This window comes from Hemicordylus capensis, chromosome 2 (assembly GCF_027244095.1).
Source record: "Hemicordylus capensis ecotype Gifberg chromosome 2, rHemCap1.1.pri, whole genome shotgun sequence".
NCBI lineage: Eukaryota > Metazoa > Chordata > Lepidosauria > Squamata > Cordylidae > Hemicordylus > Hemicordylus capensis.
In genome coordinates, this window is record NC_069658.1 from 190,262,245 (window position 1) to 190,287,605 (window position 25,361).

General features: G+C 47.1%; 2 protein-coding genes across 2 annotated transcripts; one reads left to right on the top strand and one right to left on the bottom strand.

Annotated features, from left to right (window-relative positions):
• Positions 1 to 964: 964 nt before the first annotated feature.
• LOC128343749 (1-phosphatidylinositol phosphodiesterase-like) lies at positions 965 to 11,948 on the bottom strand. Its single transcript, XM_053293181.1, has 2 exons — positions 11,849 to 11,948; positions 965 to 1,836 (listed from the first exon to the last, which is right to left on the bottom strand). The coding sequence occupies exons 1-2, from the start codon at positions 11,862 to 11,864 to the stop codon at positions 965 to 967; spliced, it is 888 nt and encodes a 295-aa protein (XP_053149156.1). The 5' UTR covers positions 11,865 to 11,948.
• LOC128346570 (oxidoreductase HTATIP2-like) lies at positions 11,797 to 24,989 on the top strand. The gene is made up of 6 exons (XM_053300000.1): positions 11,797 to 12,135; positions 14,526 to 14,811; positions 15,500 to 15,607; positions 17,477 to 17,614; positions 21,133 to 21,194; positions 22,718 to 24,989. Exons 1-6 carry the CDS (start codon positions 12,092 to 12,094, stop codon positions 22,935 to 22,937), a joined length of 858 nt encoding a protein of 285 aa, XP_053155975.1. The 5' UTR covers positions 11,797 to 12,091; the 3' UTR covers positions 22,938 to 24,989.
• Positions 24,990 to 25,361: the final 372 nt, after the last annotated feature.

The following is a 25,361-nucleotide window of genomic DNA, read 5'->3' on the forward strand; positions in this document are numbered from 1 at the left end:
CTGGGGAAACAGGTATGTCTTCAGGTTCCTCCTTAAAGCAAACAGAGAAGGAGATGCTCTTATTTCAGCAGAGAGCACCGTCCAAAGCCCTGGAGCAGCCACAGAGAAGGCCCGTTCCCTAGTTGCCACCAAATGAGTTGGCACAACCATAACTGGAGCTCTCCAAATGGTCTTAATAGGCAACAGGGTTCACAACAGATAAATAGCAGTTAACAGGAGTTAAGGGCTTTATAGGTAATAACCAGTACTTTGTATTTCATTCAGAAACATATCGGCAGCCAGTGCAGTTCTTTTAGAATCGGTGTTATATGGTCCCTTGGGGTAAACCCAGAGACCAATCTGGCTGCCGTATTCTGTACCCATTGTAGTTCCCGAACTGCGTATAAAGGCAGCCCCACATAGAGTGCATTACAGTAGTCAAGCCTAGATGTTACCAGCATATGTACCACCGTTTTAAGGTCATTTGCCTCCAGAAATGGACGTATCTGCCGTATCTGCCGAAGCCGATGAAAAGCACTCCTGGCCACAGCCTCAACCTGAGAAACCAGGGAGAGTTTGGGATCCGGGAGCACTCCCAGATTACCAACCTGATCTTTTAGGGGGAGTGTAACCCCATCCAAAACAGGCAAATCTGAACCATCTCTCAGATGGCAACCCCATACAGACAGTACCTCCATCTTGTTTGGATTCAACTTCCGCCTTGAAGAATAACCCATTCAAGAATGTCCTTGAATTCATCTGATACCACATCTCTGTGGTATTTCTATCTGATCTTAATCAAATTGCAAAAGATTCAATTGGGGGTGTGATTATAATAGAAAGAAAGAGAAAAGAGAGAGGGAAAGGGCACACTTTTCTGCTTTGCTTCAGAGAGCAAACTGTCATAGGTTAGCAGTGACTACGAAGCATCCTAATAATCCATCCTGACTGTTCTGGAATCTTCAGCTCTGTTTCATCACAAAGGCTAAGCTAATGGGTGGCCACTTCCTGTTTCTAAGTTACTCTCTACAATGGTTTGGATCAGGCCGGCTCCAGGGAAATCCATTATCACCACACCCCAGCGAACAGCTTGACCAGCTTGAGCCCTCAAAAGTTCATAACAGCGTTGATTGATGTCTTTAGCCAATTCCTCAGGATTAGTGAAGAGTCCATTGCCAGAGCAAAAGGTAAGATACAAGGCAGCTTGATCACCATTGGTTGCCAATCCAAGGTGCTCCTTAACCTTGTCCCATTTGCATTCTGGAGAGAGAACATGCCAGGCATCTCCCACATTCAGTTCCTCATATGGCACTCCCAACACCTCTTTCTCTAATTCCTCCAAGATGACAACCTTGCCTCGAGCCTGACCCAAGGTGGGAATGGCCTCCTTTGCCCATACTCGGCCTTGGCCTTCTTCATCCAAGTATCGTCCTAAACGGGGGGCAAACTCTGCATTGGGGATAATTGGAAGTTCTTCTTTGACCCTCATGAGTATTGTCTCCCGTGGATGCTCCTTCAGAAAGCTCAAGGTGTCTTTCAGGACACTAGAAAAGTCAGCCTCCTGGAAGGTGTTGACATGGTAGATAAGGAAATGGTCACCTTCTAGTTTACAACGGACATCTAAGAAGCGCACACCAGCAGCTAGCTGAGCTTCAAGCGGCCAGCTCTGGCAGCGGATCTTTGAGCCACCAAACAGGCTCATAGAGTCATGGGTGCCAGGGACTGAGATTTCAGAAAGGGTGAGATGGTCAGGTAAGTCTGACATCCAGTCAGGGAGGAATGTGGAAGGTAAAGGAGTGTTGTCAAATGCTTCAGTTTGCTCCCGAATTGTTGTCTCCATGGTGCCAATGGCCTCACCTGAAAGGGATAGGAAATACTATAATAAACCCTCAGAGCAGAATTTCCTGAGCTACGTGTGCCACAATAGCAGCTAGGAAGACGCACATGCCTACACATATACTCATATCCCAGTTCACCAGGGTTGCCAGTCTGTAATCCAGAGAGCAGTAAATAGTTTAAGTGCCCCAATACTGAGGGGAAAGGGGCATCCACAACTTCTCTCACCTGCTCCCTCCCAGGTCTGGTTGTCCACCAGTCCTTCCTTTGTTTGCCAAGCACATCGTGTTTGCAAATAGAGAACTGGAGGGAAGTAGATGACAGGACCAAGGAGGGCACAGGTGGAAGAAGCTAAGGCTACCTCTTCTCCCTATGCACTAGGGAATTGAAAAGTATGTTGTGATGTTCTCTCTGGATTCCAACCCAGGAACCCCACTATTCACTTATTCCTAGCCTTCCTCTATCAAACAAGTCGCCACAACCCAATTCCAGTCACTCACATAACCCACTCATAAGACACATAGAGGGGCTATTCACACGGCTGTGTGCAGGCGGGCTGGCAGTGGGGGGAGGCAGGGTTCATCCTGTCTTCCCCCAGATGATCATGCTCAGCCCCTGCAGCATGCAAGCCACGCGGCCATACGACCAAAGCCACCAGGAGCTGCGCTGATAAACAGAGGCTAGGACTCGTTATCCCAGCCTCCGCATATCTCAAAAGGCACCGTGTGATTATCGCAGAGGATTCTCCCATCAGGCAAGTGCTCTAGGCTCCCGTCTCTGTGTCTACTCAGCTCTATTCAGCCCAGGAGAGGCACAAGCCTGGCAGCACTTGCTCCCTTAACTTTGGCTAAGGGCTGGGCTTAGTAGCAGGGTTAGGCTGGGCGGGAGAACTGAGATCCATCTGGATCCTGGCACTCCACAAAGGCAGCCTAGTCCAGGCTAGGTTGACCTAACATGGGCTAGGTTGCTCATGAGAACATCTTCATAAACTTACACCTGACACATATCCATAGCTATTCAACACCTGACACGTGTATATGTGTATATAACATAATATACATATGTGTATATAACATATACATGTTATATATTTGTTGTAAATTGCCCAGAGACTACAATATACATATACAAATATGTTAGTTAGTTAGTTAGTTAGTTAAAACTCAAATTTAGTTACTGAACACAAAAAATTCACAGATCAAATTATATTTTGATGGGGGTTTATTTATTTTAGGTTATGCGAAACAAGTATTTGTGAGTGAATAATCAGATTTTGAGTGACAAAATTTAAATTACAATGAACACTAAAGCATGAAACTCATTCAGAGGATCTGATGGATTTTTGGATTGTGCAAAAATGGTTTCAGATTTACCTTGTCTATAACCCATACATATTTTTAGCACACACATACACGCTCCGTCCTTCCCCACTGTACCCATTTATTTCCATGCCACAGCTATCTATATATATAATTTTCGTAAACGTACCCATCATTAATCCCATGCATAGCAGCTCTTACGAGAGTTTGCTGCCTGGGGGATAGCGATGGGGATGACAATGGCGGTGGCAGCCAGTTGGCCAGAGGAAGCAGCAGCCGGCCGGCAGGAGCAGGAGGTGATGGTGGTGGGCCGGCTGGGCCGGGCCGCCAGAGAGAAGCAGCTGCTACCGGGAGTAGGCAGGCAGCCCGCCAGCAAGAAAGTGCATGGGTGGGGCAGAGAAGAAGTGGACGGGGGGGGGAGGAAACCAGCCGGCTGGCCTGCCCACCCGCCAGAAAGCAGGGAGGGGGGAGAAGTGGTGGGGGGAGAAGTGGTGGGGGGAGAAGCGGCTGGTCGGCCAGAAAGCCAGTCATGTGGAGGGGAAGCGGCGGTGGTGGGTGGGCCAGCCAGAGGCGCAGATGCTCTGCGCCCAGCCCAGCTAGTAAACTCTAATAACTCAACTTACACACCATCACCAGGCAGCCAAACAAGGTGGCTGTTCACATGAACCGCCTTGGGGTTGTTTTTAGAGAAAGACGGTATAGAAATCTAACAATAAATAAATAAAATAAAAATGAGCAGCCCTACCCAGGCTTGGGCAGCACTATCTGAGTAGGGCTGCTCATGTGAAACACTGGGAACAAGACTAATCCCTGTGTTGCCCTCCTGGGTCGACCAGGATTTTTACCCAACTGTTTACCTGGGTAAAGGGGCGCGAGCATGCCCTTTTACCCTGGTACAGGGTTGTGTGTATGTTCAGGCTGCACGCAGCCCAAGCAGATACAGAGCCAGGTGCCTAGAGCTCCCAACTTATGGTGGAATCCCTCAATACACCATACTGGTTGTGCAGTGCATTGTGGGGTGTCTGAAGGCCCAGGAGCATTTTACCAGCCTCCAGAATGCCACACAGATCGCAAAAGAACGATCACACCAGATTGTCTAGGGGGGAAGGTAGGTGCTGTCCTGCCTTCCCCACTTCTGGCCTCCCTGGCTCTCTCAAAGGTCATCTGGACAACCTCTAGGTTTAAAATCACACAGTCTTTCTCTTCCCATTGCCCAGCCCCATTTCAGTGGCATAAGCCTTTTTGACTTGCCACTCTAACCCTACTTCAGACCTGCTACATGCCATATAATAGTTTCACAGCTGGCATAGAAACACACAGCATTCTACGGACAGACCAGGTTGTCTTCCTTGAGTATTTAGATTTAGCCAAGTCTTCAATCCCAATTCCACTTACTTGCCTCGAAATGTTGTCGCCTCTGTCTCTGTTCAGCCCAATGTCAAAGTTTAGTTTTAATAGCAAAGGTTTGCAGGTGTTGTGTGGGTGGGGAGGGGGGAGAATTAATTAGCAGTTCACCTGCATGTGTTTGTCAGCCTTACTCATCAGGCAGGACTGACTGGTTGGGCTGTTTGGTTATGCCAAAGGCAGCTCCAGCTGTGCTACATCGCTTGATCTGACAGGGCTTTATCAACGCTCAATCCTGGATATTGTGCCAAGTCCCACTCATCTTTAGTTCCAGTCTTACCCAAGCTCCACACGGACGGGATTGTCAAATTCTAAATTTACTTGAACTAGGGTGTTGATGTCATTTTAGACATATTTTGCACATGCCACTTAAGCACTTCTGAGCCTCTCCCCACAGCAGATCTGCCAGGGCCTTGGAGGCTCAGACCCTGGATCCAAGGAGATGAAGCGTGCGTGAGGACTAAGGGCTGGTGCTAAGGTTGCTATCTCCCCTGATTTCTGGATATTTACTCAATTTTAGACATGTCCATGGACATTAGCTGGCCCAGATCTCCAACTCTCATTTTTTTTAAAATCTAAGCTCTAGCCCTTGTAGGAACAGAGTTAAGGAGCAAAGCATGTGGTCACTATTCTATATAACTGCCGGACTTAGAGAAAGGCAGATGAAGCACAGGAGGCCGGCTGGGAATAGGGGTGTGCCGAAACAGTTCAAATCAAACCAGGTTCAAACCAAACCGGTCCGGTTCAGCCAGTTCAAGCTCAAACTGGACCATCCCACAAAAACAGGGGCCTGTCTGAGTTCAAACCAAACCATGCCCGGGTCAGTTTGAACCAATTTGGCCCAGCCCCAGGGGCTATGCTTGTAAATTCACCAGTTATGGCCTTTTCTCAAATGGCAGGCCCTGGCAACAGTAATTCATGCGTTACCTCTCACTTGGATTACTGTAACGCGCTCTACCTAGGGTTGCCTTTGAAAACTCTACCTACGGTTGCCTTTGGAAGCTTCAACTAGCCCAGAATACAGTGGCCTGCCTCCTCATGAGTGGCTGTAGATTTGATAGTGTTACACCTCTTTTATTGAGGTTTGCTTCCGGGTCCAATGTAAAGTGCTGGTTCTCACCTTCAAGACCCTTATGGACTTAGCACCTGTATAGCTCCGGGATCACCTCTCTTGCCAGTTGTATCCTGTCCTGCGAGGTCTTCTCAGTTGGCCCTCCTTAGTGTCCTGGGCCCTCTTGTAGTGTGTGGTGCCTGGGCCCCTAGGAGGGCATTCTCTGTGGCCACCCGTCTTCTTTGGAACACTCTTCCCCACCCCCAGATTTGTTCAGCCCCCTCCTTGGTGGTTTTCAAGGCCCTTCTCATGACCTACCTTTTTCACCAGGCTTTTGCCCTTTAATATATTTTTTTTAATTATTGCTATTATTATTGTTCACCACCTAGAGTCTTTGGAGGAGGTGGTATACAAGATATTTTAATAAATAAATAAATCCAGTGAGGGTTCCCCTTTACATGCAAAGGCGATTCCTACCTCTAAAGGTGTTCAAAGGATGGGCAGGGGGTGGGTGAGAGGGCACCTTACTGGTGGTGGCGTGGCGGCAGCAGAGGCCCTTCTAGGCCCCAGCATGCTCCCTCCCCCATCAGTGTGGGCTGTTGGAGGCCCTGTTCCGGCCTAATCGGTTCCAGCCTCTGCAGAGGTGTAGTGATCAGCCACCCCTCCCCTATAGAGTTAACCGGAAATGAACCCTGTCCTGACTGACAGGCTGGTGAACTCCAGGGCTCAGCCAATCAGCACACCAAGTAGGTGGGAGCTAGAGAGTCATTGGGAGGAAGAAGGAGTTCTTTGTGAAAGAGAAGAAGCAGGCTGGGGGTGAGAGCAGGATGTGTGGCCATGGAGTATGGCTGCAGGAAGATGGCTGCAGATCTTGGGAGATAGCTCTGCAGGGGCTTGAATTCTCATCCAGGATTTGATGAGTTCAAGACAAAGGAAGCTAGGGCTTTGGCTTCAGGAAGTTTAGTCTAGGAAAAGTTTGTTAGTCAGATTTTGCATTAGACTTTCAGTTTCTTTTGAGTGCATTTTGTATATCCTTGATACCGGTCTATTATTGTTTACCTGTAACATAACTAAACTAAGAAACACTTGCCTTCGCCCATCCAGCCAGGGCGTTGTAAAAAAGACTCTTAAGTTTTAATTGTGCATTTGCATTTTCCTACATACCTGTTCTTTGCAACTGGGTAACTACGATTTTTCAAGCATGCTGCCCAAACATCATTTGGGGTGCTTTTTGAAGTATTCTTGTAACCTACTGAGTATTTTTACCTGTAACTAAAAGCTGAGAGAGCCTCAGATGGAAGCAGTCTGTAGCATTTGAATAAAACTGTTTTTTCTTTTTGTTCTTTTCTTTTACAAGCCTCTCCAAGTGGGGTTTTTAACTCAGGAGGAAAGGGGAGAGGTGGAAGTGTGTATTACTCTGGTGTAGCACGTCCTCAGACATTCAACATCTACCAGTTTTCTCACCACGTGTAGGCTGGCACATGGAAGATTGGTGGGTACTTTTCCAATAGCAAGAGAGAGTTTCTCTGGGATTCCACCCCATGCCCAGGGAGGGTCAAGCTCTGTTGAAAAGAGGGGTGGTGATGGCAGCCATTTTTTAACCTACCAGAAATACAGAAGAGTTTTAGGAAGCTCATCAGAGATTATTCAGCATTTCTTTCCCTCATGTGAGCTTGCTCTGAGACAAAGGCTATAATCCACTACAGGATGTCATGCAAATGCCCAGAACCAGGCCTCCACCAGTCTGCGCTACTTGGGGGTAGCGCTGCCAGAGCCTAGAGGGGCCACTGCCACTGAGGAGGTGCCACTGCTGCTGTGCCGCCGGCAGTAAGGTGCCCTCTTGCCTGCCCTGATCACCCTTTGAACCACTTCAGAGGTAGGAATCCCCTTCGCTTGTAAAAAGGGACACTCACCGGATTTACCAGCATAGCCCCTTGGACCGGGCCAAACCAGTTCCACCCCCAAGAACCAAACCACCAGCCCTGAGCAGTTCAAATTTGGTGCTTCAGTTCAAATTTGGTGCTTCAGTTCAAATTTGGCTTGCATGTGGACCGAACCACCGAGAATGGTTCCATGCACACTCCAAGCGGAGAGAAGTTCACAATCAATAATCCCCCTGAGAAATGTTGCCTTTGTTTTTTTGTCAGCAAGGGATCCCTAGAAGGCATTTGAGAGGATAGCTTGATTGTGATGTAAATCACTGCCTACCTGTGTATTGTACTGTTTAAGGTTTTTGGCTTTTGGCTATATACTGCAATACATTCTATGCATGCCAATCAGAAGTCAGTTCCATTGATTTCAAACTTTCCCCCCAAGTGTGTATAGGATTGCAGCCTTAACTGAAAAGCTCAGGGCATGTTTTGTTCTATTGCTGCTATTAATAACTCTATTTATATTTAATATTTAGTCTTCATTTATTTTCTATAGATACTATTTTGTTTGTATGTGTGTGCTGATTTTGCTTTAAGCCACTATGAATTTTCTCTGCCCCCTGCTCTTTCTCAACGTATACTTTTTTTTTTGCAAATTAAATTCTTATTGATTTTAACAATATTCTTAATAACATTCACAACAAATAAACAAATACGGACTTCCCGCTCACACCTCTTCGTGAGTCATCAACTATAAAATTTACCTTTGCTATAATAATAATTCAAAACATAAATTTAAACCTTACAAACACAATTTTAATCTACCCAACCTGCTATTATTACTAAATTTCAAACCCTGCTGTAAAATCCATAGTAGGAAAATAGTTATTTAAATACAACAAGAATGGTTTCCAATCTTCTTTAAAGCATTCTAAATTTTGATCTCTTATCAATACTGTAAGTTTTGCCATCTCCGCGTATTCCAAAATTTTTATCAGCCAATCTTCTTTTGAAGGGAGTTCATTGCTCTTCCATTTTTGTGCATATATTATTCTGGCAGCCGTAGAAGCATACATAAAAAATGTTAAATCAGTTGTAGAAAATACTCCTTGTGTTATTCCCAGCAGGAAGGATTCTGGCTTCTTAGGAAATGTCATTTTAAATATTTTCTTTAACTCATTATATATCATATCCCAATAGGCCTTAGCCTTCCTACAAGTCCACCACATATGGAAAAAGGTACCTTCAGAGTGTCCACATTTCCAACATTTGTTTGAAACATTTTTATACATTAATGCCAATTTTTTTGGTGTCAAATACCATCTATACATCATTTTGTAATAATTTTCTTTTAAAGCATAACATGCTGTAAATTTTAAATCAGTTTTCCATAATTTTTCCCAGGCTGCCATTTCTATATTGCACCCCACATCTTGAGCCCACTTTACCATAGTCGTTTTAACCATTTCATCTCTTGTCTCCTCCAAAAGCAAAAGCTTGTACATTTTAGAAACTAACTTTTCATCATTTTCACATAGCTCCTTCTCAAATCTCGACATCTGATCTTCAAATCCAACTTTAAGATCCTTCTTTCCCAACGTATACTAGCTTTCTAAATCTAAACTAGCTGACCCCGCACAGAGCATCTGTACAGCTGTGCACGGAGCCTGTGGCATCCCCCCGCAGCTCGCTCGCTCTCCCCGCCCCCGCAGCTCGCTTGCTTGCTCTCCCCACCGCAGCTCGCTCACTCGCTATCCCCCCTGCAGCTCGCTCGCTCTCCCCCACCACAGCTCTCTCTCTCGCTCTCTCCCCCCGCAGCTTTCTCCTCCTGCTGCTCTCCCCATTGGGCAGGCCAGGGCCAGGCCATTCCTGTTGGAAATTCTCTGTGGTGAGAGAATCCCTTTCTCATTATAGCAGAGTGCACAGAGGCATTACACAGCGGAAATTTAGTTAGGCATGCGTGTGTACTGAGAGTAAAGTAACTTGGAGCCAATTCATAGTTTCAAATCAATATAAAAGGCATTTATTAAGGAACTCCATTCTAGATAGGAAAGTGAGGAGTTAGGATCTCTAATCTATCTATCTAGCTGGATGCAGATGGATTCTGCATCCTCTCTACACATATGGTGCAGGGAGAGAGACTTGCCATGTTGCAAGGTAGATGGGCAGGCAGGGAAGAGAGAGAGGAAGGAAGTTGAATCCCTAAGAGTAGCAATCTACATTTCAAAGGGATAGCATCAGAGCAGTGGAGAAGGGATGACCAATGTCTTGACTCACTAGCCCTCTGACTTACTAGTCTGTCCTCCACTGTCTGAGACAAAGAGACAGCGCAAAGTCCTTTAACTTCCAACAATCCCGCCGCTGCCTCCCACCTTCTCCTCCCAGCTGGTAGGGCTTTGCCCGCTGTCTGCCCACCTCCTCACCGCTGCCATTATTTCTCCCCACCACCACCTCTTCTTCCTGGCCGGCAGGGCTTCGCCCGCCATCTACCCACCTCTTCTGGCGGGAGGGGCTTCGCCTGCCGGCCCTCCACCTCTGCATCCTGACCGCCACCATTATTTCTCTCCACTTCAATGCTGGAACTCTTGCATGCTCTAGAACATCTGCGTGTTAGTACTTGATTGCTCCCCTCACCTCAGAGATCTCCCCACCCTCACCTGAGCTGAACTTCTGCTCCTCCTTTGTCCCGTTGCTTCCATCCCCCTCACCCTTCTTGGTCGTGGCTGCAGCATTGCTGCTGCCTATTGGCCAAGCTGCAGCCCCCTATCCCCAGAGACCTCCCCCCCTCACCTGAACCCCACTCTTGCTCCTCTCTCCAGGAGCAGCAGCAGTGGTTGACCGGGCCGTTCGTCGCTGCTAACACCCCCATGGCCGCTCGTTCCCCTCAGGCCACTGACAGGCCCGGGTCCATCCCTTGCCTGCCTGCCTGCCTCTGACAATGGCCTCGGTAGCCCCAAACAGCAGCAGTGGTTGACTGGGCCCTTCCTTGCTGCTAGTGCTGCCATGGCCACTCATTCCCCTCAGGCTGCTGACAGGCTCAGGCCCATCCCTTGCCCTTCCTTCTGTCTCTCTTCCTCTCTCTTCTTTTTCTCTTTCTCTCTCCTTCACTCGCTCTTCCCCACTCTTTCTACCCCCTCCCTTCATGTTTTTTTTTCTCCCTCCCTCCCTGAGTTAACAGATTTTGTTCATCTTGTTTCTTCATTCAATTCACACAACGGCATCCTCCTTCTCCTGAAGGGGCTCTTTCCTCCCTCACGACCCATCTTTTTGCAGTCCCCTGCCTGCTATTCTTTTATATAGATAGATTCCTCTCCTCTACAATCAAGAACATCTTCCAACCAGTAATAGTTGCATTCCAACTGACCTTAACCATCACAGGCTCCTCCTCCTTATCTGCATAGAGAATCCCCACTGCCCAATCACCACAGTGCCACAGGCTCCTCCTCCCTATCTGCATATGGAATCCCCACTGTCCAATCAGGTGCTTCTGCTTGCAAACTCTGTCAGCCAATCACCTCCTTTTCTACCGTCCCCATGCATGGCCCGTCTTGGAGAATTAATAATATAGATGAGTCATTTTGGTGTTAGGATATGTCAGGATATAAATTGTGACCATGACAAGGCTCAAGCATGAAAACCTTAATCCCTAGCACCAGTTTTCTGGAGTCAATTGCAGAATTTAGTGGTGAGGAAAATGCACTGCTCCTCAGCATGAGCTTTGATTTGATATATTCACCAATCTTATCTGATATCTTCCCCTTCACCAATTAAAAAAACCATATTTAAATTAGCACATTTAAACCAAAAATAGCATATTTATTCACCAATAAATAGCATATTTAGGTACTGGGAAATAGAGTGGAGTGGTAGTCTGAGGTTGGTGAGGAATCCATTACAGTACTACACACAGCTAATTAGACAAGTTCAGTTAAAAACGGAACTTGTATATTAGAAAGTGTTGGGATATAAAGTCTGAGTGCTTAATGCTCAGTAAAGAGATCCTCCCCAACTATTGTTGGTAGATATCCAGAGCAAATAGAAGCCAGCTGGTCAGTGCTTCAGTTAATTTGCATAATATGCAAATTATTACCAGACTAATTTGCATAGCAATAGCATGCAAATTAGGTGCCCAGATTTGGAGAGCTTGAATATTATGGCAACCTTAGGTGCCTTATCAGGGGCGAATGAATTGATTAGGGGCAGGGCCAGTTTGCTCAGGGTGGAGCTGATAAACATGGAGTTAAGACTAATAGCAAAATCTCTCAAGAAAAACGGGATGACCGTCTACCTCTCCCTGAGTCTGCTCCTTCCCCAGGGGATCCTAAGAAAGGCAAGACGCTAAAAATGCGAGTCAAAAAAACCTGATATCATCTGACAGCTTTACCCACCCCCTTGACTTCTCATCTGTCGAGAAATCGTGGCAGAATATCCAGCACAAAAATGTATTGTTTGGACATTGTTCCCGGAAACAAACTTCCTTCAGCCAGCATATTTCATTGAACAGCGATAGCAACATACGGGGATGGAAACAGGCGAGTCCCTCTAAGAGAGAGGCGGTGAAAGGAACCGAGGAAGTCTGCAGATCTGCGCATGCACGAGCGTGCGCAATCTGCTCAGAAGCCGCTACGGGGATGGGCAGATGGCTGTTTTTTATTTCCATGGTGTTTTGCTGTAGGTGAGTCAACGGCGTTTCGGTTTCCTCCTCCCTCGAACCTCCACGGAGCGGTCGCTAGCATGTCTGTGCTCTGGCCATCGTTGCTCTGAAGTGCAGCAAGCGACGCGCTGGGGCCACGAAGCGGGGAAAGTTGTTCAATGCCCCCAGCACTCCCCCCCCCCCACGCACACACACTCTCTCTCGCGCGCAAACCCACGTGAATCGCGTCATCTTGCTTTCCCCTTGCATTATTATTGCTAATGTTAAAGGACTGCAGTGAAGGCAGGGAAGGATTGGTTGTAAGGAGCGAGCACACACACACACCCCCAACAACAGCAACAACAATAATTATCAACATGACAGGAGGGCAGGACCAGCGCGTCCCCGTTGCTAGCGCTGGACCCAAGGGGCACATCATGCTTCCCGTTCTTTGAAAGGGTGCCCTGAATCTGTTGGCTGGCTGCCCACCCCTATCCCCAGTGTGTTTGGAAGAAGCAGGAGGCAATGGGGAAAGGCACTGAAAAAGTCGAGTCCAACAGGCAGCCCTCGTCACTGCCTTCTCTGCAATAGAGGCGGAATCGGGGAAAGACAGAACCAACCATCTTCTCCCTGTTTCCTCTCTCTCTGCCCCGTCCCTTTGCATAGCAGTCCAGCTGCTGGGCACGGTGGAGGAGGTGGCAGGTAGCCCTCGCTCCCAGTGGCAACCTAGCTGTGAGGTCATGATGGAGGAGGGGGTGGGCAGCCCTCCCACCCAGTGGCAACCCAGTTGCCAGGCTTGGGGAAAGGGCAGTAGGTGGCCCTCCTCATGCCCAGGGGTAACCTAGCTGGTGGAGCAGCTGCAGGGGGACGATGGGTAGCCCCTTTGTCCAGCAGTAGTCCAGCTGGTGGACATCATGGAAGCAGCAGTAGACAACCAAACTGTTGAGCACGGTAGAGCGTGTGGCAGGTGCCTGTGTCCAGCAGCAATCCAGCTGCCGGGGTCAGAGCAGGAGAGAGCAGCAGGCAGCTGTCATGCCCAGTGGCAGCTTGCTGGTGTCAAGGGAGTTTGGTGGAGGGAGTGCAGGCATCTCTTGCACCCAGTGGCAACTCGGCCTCTGGGCACTGTGAAGGGGCAGCAAGCATCCCTTGTGACTAGTGGCAATCCAGCTTCCAGGCATATTGGAGGAGGCAGAGGATGACCCTTGCACTCAGCAGCAACCCAGCTGGGTGGCATGCTGCACAGGGCGGCAGGCACCCATTGCACCCAACAGCAACTTTGCTGCTAGCCCCAGTGGCAGGAGCATTGGGTGGCCCTCGTGCCCATCAACAACGCAGTTGCTGGGCTCAATAGAGGTGGTAAGAGGCCAGGAGTAGGAAGTGGGTAGCATTCCCAAAAAGTATGAATTCCCCCACTCCAAAAGAACACAAAACCCTCTGTTTAAAAATAAAATAAAATTGCACAGCAACAACTGCAAAGAAACCAAAAATAAAATTTGAGAAATGAGGTACTCATGCACAGTAACCCCCCACCTGCCAAATTTCATGTAATGGCAAGGCCAAATTAAGAAGTGATTGCAAAGGGGAGGAACATTTAAGCCCGTATGAGTGTGAGCGGGTATGGTGTAATGGTTAGAGTGTTGGACAGGGATTAGGGAGACCTGAGTTCAAATCCCCTTTCAACCATAAAACACACTGTGTGACTCTGGACCAGTCACTTATCTCTCAGCCTAGCCTACCTCACATGGTTGTTGTGAGGATAAGCATAACCATGTACACTGCTCTGGACTCTTTGGATGAAGAGCGGGATGTAAATGTAAACATAAATAAATAAAATTTGAAAATAAAGCAAGTACTGTGAGGCAGGGACATAAAGCTAATAAGACCTAACAATGTCCCATGCCAAATATATGTAGGATGTCCTGGCAATGAACTGGAAGAGAGTTTTTGATTCCTTTAGAGAGCATGAAAAGGTTAAATTATCAAAATGGGAGCAGGGAAAGGCTGTGGGCCTAGGCCCCAGATCTTTTAAGTAGCTAGCAACATCTGAGCTAGAGAAAGAGCATGGGAGTGGCTAATGCTTTTCTATTAGAAATTACTCTGTGCCTCGTTTCAAAGGGGAAAACAACACCGCAGCATTTGAAATAGCATATAATTAAAATGTTGCAATCTGCCTGCTGCCTGGAGAGAAGTACGGAAAAGGCAGTGCAGAGCAACATTTTAAATCCAGAAGCCATTCTGTTCAGTTGAAGTGTGACTTGGAGGAAAGAGGGATATCCAGTTCTAGAATTGGCCTCAGGGTCTTGGGATATCTCAGCCACAGATGTTGTCAGCAGCATAACTACCAACAGGGTAAGTGCCTGCCTTGAGCACAAAAGTAAATTTAATATGTTAAATGTTATTAGTGTGATGTTTTCTTGTCTGTTTGGAATTAGGCCTGTTTTCGAACTTGCTCAGAGGCTTATTGGGGGCAGCACGCCAGGCAGAGTGGCACCCGCACTGCTGCTTCATGCTAACGGAATAGCTACCATCAATCCAGAAGAGCTCAAGGGTCTTCGGGAGCGTTTCCGGGAAAAGAATCAAACCTGTTTCATTTTGGGTGCCTCAGGAGAGACTGGGAAAGAACTGCTAGCGGAGGTCTTGCGACAGCAGCTGTTCTCCAGAGTGACACTCATTGGCCGCCGAAAGCTGAATTTGGAAGGGCAGCTTTACTCCAACGTGGTAGGGAAGCAGAGCCAACATCCAATCATGATATGGCAAGCACTGGACAGGGTTTTGTGAACATGTCACATTCCTGGGCATTTAAATAAAACTAACTGGGCCAGGCCAGGCGCAGAGCATCTGCGCCTCTAGTTTCCCCTGCCACTTTCTTTCCCCATCCCCACCTGCTGCCTCCGTTCCCCCCCCCCCCCGCTGCCTCCGTTTTCTCCCCCCCCCCCCACTGCCTTTTTGTTTCCTGCCTATCCGCCAGCACTGCCACTTTCCTCTCCCCCTGCTGGCAGCTTGCTCAAAAACTCTCTCAAGAGCTGCCATGCATGGGATTAGCGACGGGTACACATTAGAAAAATACATATATTTAGATTCCTAAGAGCTCAATCAATCATACACTCAGGGATATTTCCAACAGTGCCTTTGGGTAATGTTCAGTTGAGGATGTCAGGAAAACCCAAATAGATCTGTTCTATTTGATTGCAGCTTGCCTCCCAAATATGTAGAGTTCTGTTAAGGATTCTAAGTTGGTCAGAGGGCATGTATCCCAAAAAGCATAGTGCCTGAATACTCTCTGGAGGCAGAGAAGGAACACTAGCAAAGACATGAATTATTTATGTAGTTGTTTTATTTGAGGCCGTATTCCTTCACTGGAGCCTTTAACTGTTGCTTTCTTGTTCTGGGATCTTTTGTGGCCCAGGTCCAAGAGGTGGTCGACTTTGAGAAATTGGATGAATCTGCTGCTGCCTTCCAAGGCCACGATGTCGGGTTTTGCTGCTTGGGGACAACCAAAGGGAAGGCCGGAGCGGTGAGGAACCTGGCCTAACCAGAGAGCAGGACAATGGCTGGTGTATGGAAGGAACCAAAGATGGTGGAGAGACTAGGGGGAGTGAGCAACTTCAGGAAAAAGGCCCATTCTAGGTTTGGGTGGGGGGAGACAATGGAATGCATTGAGGTGGTTTAGGTAGGGGAGCTGCTTTCCATCTCTCCAGGTCTGAGAGTAATGAGGTTGGTGTCAGGGTGCTTGGGACACTGGGGTAGTGGGATGTCCGTAGTGGGGATGAATGCAAAGGGTTTGAAAGTTTAGTTTTTACAAAAACTGTTTACTAAATATATGCAGAGAGAACCTGTGTGATGTAGCAGTTAGCGTATTGGACTGGGACCAGAGGGACTTTAGTTCAAATCCTCACTCAGCCATTACATTCAGTCAGCCATCTTGGGCCAATCGCATCCTCTAACATACCTCACTAGGTTGTGAAGATAAAATGGTGGATGAAGAACCATGTGTGCTTCTCTGAGCAACTTGGAAGAAGTGCACAATATAAGTGTGAGTTGCAGTGGTAATAAAATACACCATGCTTCTTCCAAGGAACTTAGGAAAACACGGATGGTGGGCACACTGAGCTTGCAGTTGGTCAGTTTAAGTGACACTCTCTGCTCCATTCTAAAGACCCTCCCTGAATCCCATCTGGAGGGTGGTTCTTTGGGCTTCAAAAGATGACTGACAGCTCTGATGCTGCTGCCAACCATAACAAGGATTTCACACACACACACCCTTTAAATCAGATGTTTAAAAAATACTTCAATAATATACAAAAGTTCATATTCTCATTTAAAAAATAACATGGTTAAAATTAAATCTCATCTCAAACATGCTACACAGACACTTACAGTCTCGTAAAAATGAATTAATGGCTCTCTCACATACATTGAATAAACTGCCAAACACGGGCATTCACTTCAGTTTCATCTCTTGAAAACTGGCCTAATCTGTATGGCACTGCTTAGGAACTACCAGCTCATGCGTATGGAAATTTTTGGGCTTTCAGTTTCTGTTTCTAAGCAGACTAAGTTCACATGCAAAGACACAGGCTACATAAGAGGATTAAAGGAGCACAGGAGTGCGCCTTAAGGTGAGTGGCAAAAAAATTAAAAGGTTCTGCCATTATAAGCCTCAAATTCTATTGCTTATAAGTATGACAACTGTTGATTCTCAGTTAACAGTGAGGCTGAGAAATATTGATTGGCTCAAGGTCACCCAGTGAGCTTTCATGCCTACATGGAGAGTTGAGCCCAAGGCTTCCCAGTCCAAGTACTAGTTCGGCTGTTTTCACTATTTTTCAAGTGAGGGGCCATACTCTGGCAAAAAAAGCCTCTTCAACCTGAGAACTATTTCTCACTGTGCTAACCTCCACACAGAAATGCACAGTTCTCAGTGCTGGGAGGGTCCTATAAGGGAGACAAAGTCCTCTCATAGGAGCTCTAAGAGGAAAGTGCTGTGAAGAACTACACTTCCCAGCACGCTGTGCATGATTTCCAAAATGGTGCAGAGCTCAAGAGTTTCCCTTGAAAGGAGTCCCCCAGTGCTTTGCAAAACACAACACTGCACGGTGAGAATGGTTGCTTCCCCATGGTTCAAGTGGTCCCATGCAAAGTTTATTTGGCCAAAGTTTCACACAGACCCAATAAACAATTAGTCAGGTAGCCTTTTGGTGGTGGGGGGGGGGCTGCCATTGGTCCCATGGCCTCACAGTGAAGAACACTGTAGTTAGTTAATTTGGCTTCTACTCCACCTAATCAATAGGTTATCTAAGTGTACTCCGATTCCTCCTGAGTACTTGGAATGGGAGGAATAAATCCAGATATATAAATGTCACCTTTTTCACATACATCCCAGGATGGATTTGTGCGTGTCGACCGTGACTACGTAGAGCATTCAGCACAGCTAGCCAAAGCAGGTGGCTGCCACCACTTCGTTCTTCAGTCAACCAAGGGTGCAGATAGCTCCAGCCGTTTCTTCTACCTCCGGGTTAAGGTGCGTCCGGTGCATGAATCTCTGAAGTGGATGGATTCCAATGGACAGGAGGAACATCCACATCCTGTGCTGCTTCCCATTCCGTCTATATATACCCAAGTTGTATATCTTAGCATTATGTTGAGATGCTAGTGGATCTACCCTTCATTCTACTCCTCATCTGAACTGTTAGCAGAAGAGAGAAACAAGTAAAGTCCACATCAAGTCTGTGTACTGTTCTTGAGTAATCAGGTAGAGGAATAAACTGAATGTCATTGCCAGAGTAGAGAGGGATATTTGCAAGTTGGAGGCCTTGCTCTAGCAAGGAACACCTCTTGGAAGGGTGGGGGTGTCATCATATCTTCCACCAGCTACACATTTGGTTTAGTGTGTGTCCGTATCTGTGCTAGGGGTATGCACAAAAGGTTTGACTCGAACTGGGCCAGTTCAGTTGCTCAGTTGCCAACCAAACAGGGAGCAGTTCGGACTGTGATTGAACCAGACGAAGCCCAGTTCGGGCAAACTGGTCCATGGCCAGCAAGGGTGGGGGTGAGAGAGTAGATAAAGGGTCTCCTTACCACCCATCAGAGCTGCTGGCAGTGCGCCTTCCTGCCCTCCCCCCTCACGCTGTCCATATCTCAAGCACATACAATCTTGCCTCGTTTACCAAGCCACCCACATGGTGGCAGCTTGGTTCCGGCCTCCATGTGGCATGGTAAACGAGGCAGTATCTCGTGCGCTTCGGATATGGGCTGCTCGGGAAAGCGAGCGGCACTTTCAGCAGCCATAATGGGCAGTAAGAAGATTCTTTATCTAACTCTCTTGCCACCACACACACACCCTTGGTTGCCCCTTCGCAGAAGCCAGGACTCCCTCCCCTTTACAAATATTAGCCACCAAATCGAAATGTAATTAGGTTCTGGTCAATGACGGTAACAAAGTAATCACACATGTATGAATTTAGAAGATTTATATTCCACGTTTTGATCAAATAACCCTCAAAGTCGCTAAAAACAGATTGTGAAGGAATCCCTCTTTTATTTCTCTCAGCTAAGATCTTTCCACTATTCCCATATATGGAGGATACCCAATCCAGGAACTAGTAATATTTCTATCGTGTCTCCACTATTTCCCAATATCAAATGAAGAAACCTTATATTCTTTCCTTGTAGGTGGTTTAGGCCTTGGCCATAGAAAAACCAACAAGAGATTAATTAAAGTTTAGCATTTGTCACATGTAGTTCAGGTGCTTGTATGTTTCTTAAATAATGTTTTTTCATTCATATTGCTTTATTTGTAGCTTTCAGTAGTTGATATTACTTCAGAGAAAGGCTCTAAGGGCGAAACCTAGTCCACCACCATGTGCAGCCTACTAGCCAATTATCTGTACTAACTAGGGATGTGCACGGAACTGCTGCAGGGCGGTTCGAAGGCGTCAGGGGTCTCCCTTTAAGAGTGGGGGAGGTTGCACTTACCCCTCCTGCCGCTTTCCCCCCACTGGGTGCTTGGAAAACTGATGCCGGCAGGGGGAGGGGTAAGTGAACTTTCCCCCCGCTCTTAAACGGAGAACCCCACCGCCTTTGTTCCATGCACATCCGTAGTACTAACCCCTCCTCACCAGTGCAACTCACATTAGGCAGGAATTCTGGTGCTCCGTTTCTTTAAAAGCCCATTGGCTGCTGTAAATGCATCTTCCCTTTGTCAGTTGGCTCTGGAACATTCGGGCTTTGAGAGTTGTAGATGTCTGGAATATTCAGACATCTGTGTGCTGTAGATCAACTGTTCTCAAATATGGGTCCCCAGATCATGCTGGACTACTACTCGCATCATCTCCAGCCACAATGGTCATCAGAACATAAAAACAGCCCTACTGGATCAGGCCCAAGGCCCATCTAGTCCAGCATCCTATTTTGCACAGTGGCCCACCAGATACTGCTGGAAGCCACAAGCAGGAGTTGAGGGCATGCCCTCTCTTCTGCTGTTACTTAGGAGTGTGCACGGACCGATTCGGAGGCCATTCTACTGGCCTCCGAACCGGTCCGGACATGGGGTGGTTTTGGTTCGGGAGGGTTTGTGTCGGGGGTTCCATTAAGGGTGGGGGGGGCTTTACTTACCCCTCCCGCCCTTTCCAGTTTTTGCGCCGTAAGTACCATAAAAAATGCGGGCTGCAGGATCCCTCTCCGCCCGCTTCTATTCTCTTTGATGGCTCCGCGCTCGGGCGGGCGGCAGCTGCCGCCACTGAAGCCCCCTCGAGAAGCCCCCTCGAAGCTCTTTCGGTACCTTAAATCTCGCCCGGACCGAGTCTGACCACACTCGGGCGGGCGGCAGCGAGATGTCCTTCCGCCCGCCCGCTCCCTTCCCTGCTGTCTGCAAAGTGCAGGAAGCCTTCTGCGCGCGTGCGCAGAAGGCTTCCTGCACTCAGCCTTCTGCACACGCGCACAGAAGGCTTCCTGCACTTTGCAGACGGCAGGGAAGGGAGCGGGCGGGCGGAAGGACATCTCGCTGCCGCCCGCCCGAGTGTGGTCAGACTCGGTCCGGGCGAGATTTAAGGTACCGAAAGAGCTTCGAGGGGGCTTCTCGAGGGGGCTTCAGTGGCGGCAGCTGCCGCCCGCCCGAGCGCGGAGCCATCAAAGAGAATAGAAGCGGGCGGAGAGGGATCCTGCAGCCCGCATTTTTTATGGTACTTACGGCGCAAAAACTGGAAAGGGCGGGAGGGGTAAGTAAAGCCCCCCCCCGGCCCTTAATGGAACCCCCCACCCCAGTGCCGGACCGCAACTCCGCGGTTCCGTGCACACCCCTACTGTTACTCCCCTGCAACTGGTACTCAGAGGCATCCTATATATAGCCCTCCGACCTATAGCCCTCCGACTAGTAGCTGTTGATAGACCTCTCCTCCATGAAGTTATCCAAACCCCTCTTAAAGCCATCCAGGTTGTTGGCTGTCACCACATCTCGTGGCAGAGAATTCCACAAGTTGATTATGTGTTGTGCGAAAAAGTACTTCCGTTTGTTGGTCCTAGATTTCCTGCCAATCAATTTCATGGGATGACCCCTGGTTCTAGTATTTCTCTGTATCCACTTTCACCACACCATGCATGATTTTATAGACTTCTATTATGTCTCCCCGCAATCCCTTTTTTCTAAACTAAAAAGCTCCAGGTGCTGCAGCCCGGCGTATCTCAACCTGGAGTTCTGGTTTAACTGATTTACAAACCATGATTAAGCCAGGATGTGAAACTAGAGCTGAATCTCGGTTTCATGTCCTACTTTAATCATGACCTGTAGACCACAGTTCGACAACTCTGGGATCAGACAAGCCACTGTTCAGTAAACCTTGATTCCTCTTGTGCACAAGTGGAAGAGGAGGGAGCACACACGTTCAGGAGAGTTAGAAGCCATGTTCATGACTGAGAAAAGCATGGTTTGTTCTGTTGTGTCTCTGCTGGGGTGTGTATCTGTGTGTGTGTAATAAATAAGAGAGAGAGAAAGGATGTGTTCATGTCTACTCACCTAATGGTTCATTTCTTCTACTCCCATAGGGTGAAGCAGAGGCCAGGGTTGAAGCGTTTGGGTTCAGCCGTTACTCCATATTTAGACCTGCGTAAGTGTTGGATAGGTGGTTGCAACAGAAGATTTCCAGGCATATCTCAAGGAGGGGCAGCACCTCTAGTCACTGACCCTCTGCTGAGCTTTTCTAATATGAACCTTCTCTTCCCATCATGCAATAAAGTGAGGCAGCAAAGCACCAATTTGCCTATTCCTAGAAGGAGCTAATTGGATCCCCTTTTGTTTGGCTCTTCAGGAATAGGGCCCAAAGTACATGGTGTGGAGATGGGTAGCCTTTATGCCAAGATGCCACATTTCATTACAAAGGCATAAGACTTCAATTAGGTCTCTAGGGGTGTTTATAATGCAGTTTCTCCTACAATAGATTAGTTATCCCTGAGCACACTCTAACTTCCCTTTTGTATTGAGAAAATAGTGGATACTCCCCTGCCCACAGACGCACCTTTCAAGTTCAGTCAAGTGTTATATAGCGAAAATGAACAGTGAAATGAAAGCGAACTGTTAGTAATATATCGCATAGTATTGTGTCTAATCCCCAATAATCATCAAGAATGCAGAACAGGGTGCAAGAAATTGTTCTGGTTTAATTAATCCACAGTAAAAGGCTTCCATGATCCTTTTTGTCTGTCCCCCTCAGAGGAGATCAGGATTATGGGAGGTTATGACATAATTCACACCCACACTGTGAGGCAGATGGGCCTCACTGCCTGCTTTCAACTGGCATGTTGCTGCTTGTTACAGCAGGCAATGGACATCCAAGATCAGCAGCAGCAGTCTTGCTGGCCTGGCTGGCTGTCTCTCTTGAATTAACACCTGAACACACTGGAAAAATGAACGTGTGTGTGAGAGAGAGAGAGCCAGCCAGCCTGCGTAGCTAGAGGGACTGCTGCCACCAATCTGGATGTCCACAGCTTGCTAGGATAACCAGTTACATGCCCATGAGTGGTAGGCAGTACCATAAGAACCGGTCTTCCCTGCTTGCTCTCTTCCTCTCCAGCAACCAGTTTCTGTTCTCTCTCTGCTCCTGAAATGAAGGAGACAAAACAATGGTTTGCTAAAGGACAGAGACACAGACCAGCTGGTGATGCTGAATGCCGGTTGGAGAACAGCACTGAATGCTGCTGGGAAGAAGAGAGGCAGCAATCAGTGTAGGTTTCCAGCCCAGCAGTGAATCTAGTGGCTGGGAATGTGGCCAGTGATGTTTGGGGTGGGCAGTGTCACAGCCTGGCTGATACGGGACGGGGCTGGTATCCGAGGATGCCAGCTTTGCATTGAGCAGCATACCTCTTCAGGATGCCCCTGAGGACCTGGCACACAGTTCCTGAAAGAATGCCAACCCCTGAGATATGGTCTCGCCTCCACTGTCTCCTCCACCTCATCTACCCAAATCCGCCCTCCTTGTGTTGTCTTTCTCCATGATAGCTTGACCCTAATCTGAAATATCTCAACTGTGGCCTATCATCCATGCAGTTGGCATTTTGAGCAGTTAAGACACCCCCACAAAACTGATAGAAAACTGACTCTTTCTGTATCTCCTGTTTCTATCTCTTTCTTTAGAGTGCTGTTGTGTGATCGTCAGGAATCTCGGCCTGTTGAGTGGATGGCCAGGAAAGTCCTAGGAGTAGTAGCATACTTCTCTCCCAAAACAGATCATGCTATCTCTACAGCAACTGTGGCCCGGGCAATGGCAAACAATGTAGTGATGCCAGGAAGAGAAGGCCAGAAGGTGGAGGTGCTGGAAAATGCAGCCATACATGCCCTAGGGCAGACAAAATAGTTGGGAGGATTCATAGATGACCTAAGGGTGAAGGGTGCCTAACTCCCAAGGCCAAGTACATGCTATTTTTCCTTTTCCCCAGAGTTTTCCCCTGAAGTAGTGAGGTCTTGCCTATTAATTTGTAGCCATTCCTGTAGCTTTCTCCATTGTCCCCATGACAAGCAAGCAAACTTCCACATCTCCTGTGGGTTCTGTTTTGAATACGGTTACTCCAAAAGAGCCAGTATTCAAAAATTGACTGTAGTGTAGTGATCAGAAAAGATTGGGCAGATCTCAGGAGGAGAATAAGCTGGTTGTGGGATAACTCTTCATAGCAGATCTATACCCTCATGAACGTTTTTTCCTGTCATGCGGTAAAACAAGTTACCAAAGTGCCTGTTTGCTTGTTGGTTGCAAGAACAAATCATCTCCCCACTGTTTTCTGGCTTTTCAGTTTAGGCCCAACTACACATATCTTCCAAGACGGATCTGCACCAATCATATCTAAACTGGCAGAGGGAGCATGATTTAACACATTTAAAAGTGGCAGGGAGTGCTCTGACCAGTGTAACCCACCCTCCAAAGTCCTTCCCCATCCCCAAGCTGAGAGAACGCACTTGAGGAAGAGGCTAAAGAGAGAAAGACCAGGGATGGGGAGGGTTCAGCACCTTACCACCACCCTTAAATCCCACCCAGTCTGCTATGCACGTGATTGGTGCAGAACTCTGAAGGCAGATTAGGCCAAAGACTATGTCCTGTTAGGTGATGTTGGAATGCCCATCATCTCTATACCAGTGTATGTTATGACACGTTTATGTACTTCGTGGTTGTAAACCACCCCGAGATATAAGTTTTGGGCCATATTAAAATGTCTTAAATAAATGGCTCAAGGGCAAATAGTAACAAATATTGGGAATGTGGAACAATTAACAATGTGAATTTGAAGCTTTCCCACTATCGCTTCATTTTTTTTAGAGATGTAAAATTTGAATGTAAAGTCTGTATATGTTTACAGATAATTTTAGTATAGTTTTCTGACTTTGCACTGTTAAACTGCCAGTCCAAAGAGAGAGGCGTGTTCTAGTTATTCAAGAGGGCTTCACTTTTAGATGGGCTGGGAAGAGAATAATTTATCAAAGCACCAAACCTAAATATAAGCACTACTCCAACACTTTCTGCCCTGTACTGATGCTTTATTGGTGCCTTCACACAAGACTACTTTGCACTTGATCTTATCCCTACACAATTGTATACTGGTGCAGGAGATTACAAAATAAAACTTCTGTGCCCTAGTGTACAGTGTCTTGGAGGATGATCACAAAAGTGGCTTTTGCTAAATGTACGCTCCCTAGAAAGCTACAGCTGACTGCAAATCCCAACAAATGTATAGCAAAGGGTAAACCTGCATGATCTTCATACATGGTGGTGTACGTCCTTATAGGGAAAACATTGTGTGTGAAGTGGCCATTACATCAGGGAAACACAGGGCTATAGGGTATGTTTACAACCTGTGAGAATCCTTTTAGTGTACTAATAGTTCAGCTGTGCTACTCAGGGTTAAAGTCTGCAAGGAGATTTTTGTTAATTGTTCTTTTAAGTCCAACTTCTGTATAGGGCTCAAGGGAAATAGTAACATAACACAGGACATTATTTCCTAACTTAGGGTGAAAATGTGGTAAGTGAAGCTTTGCCAATAGTTTTCATGAGGTTCTCTTTTCAGATGTAAAACTTGAAAAAGGGATCTCTGTGTGCTTGCAGGTGACCTAAAAGTATAGCCCAGTTCTCTGACTGTTATTTTGTTGATATTCATAATTGTCTTGTGACTGCCTGGTTGTTCAGGGTATTTTATTTAGGTGGCTGATGAAAATATTGAGATTAAAAGCAGAATGGCAAACAAATATGAAAGGATTTTCAGGCTTAATTGCATTTTGATTTGATGTAAAAATCAGAAAAAGACTGTTTTGTTTCTGAAATTGTTGGAGCAAGCCTCAATGCCACTTGTGCCATTTCAAAAGCTTTGAATGGTTGTCATTTCTGTAGCTCTATATGGTTAATAAAAAGGGAGAATTTAAATGGTGCATTATTTTTATTATGCATTAGACTGGGGCTACACACTGGTCCACATGCAGCCAGCATCCTGCAGGTGGTTTCTGCACTGTTTGCACTCCTGCCTGCATTTTTAAAAAATCACATAACTGTGGTAGAGCATTATTGCACAAATGCAATAGTGTAACACTACAGCCATTATTTCTGGTGGCTGTAGTGTTGCACAACTGAATTTGTGCGATTTGGGGGATTTGTATGCAATTTTAGGCATTCCAGCGTGACTACATGGATTTTTAAAAGATGCATACAGCAGTACAGGTGGCACAAAAACCACCCGCAGGACATTGTGCTGTATATGGGCCACTATTTTTAAAAGTTGTTCTTACTCATAATGCATCC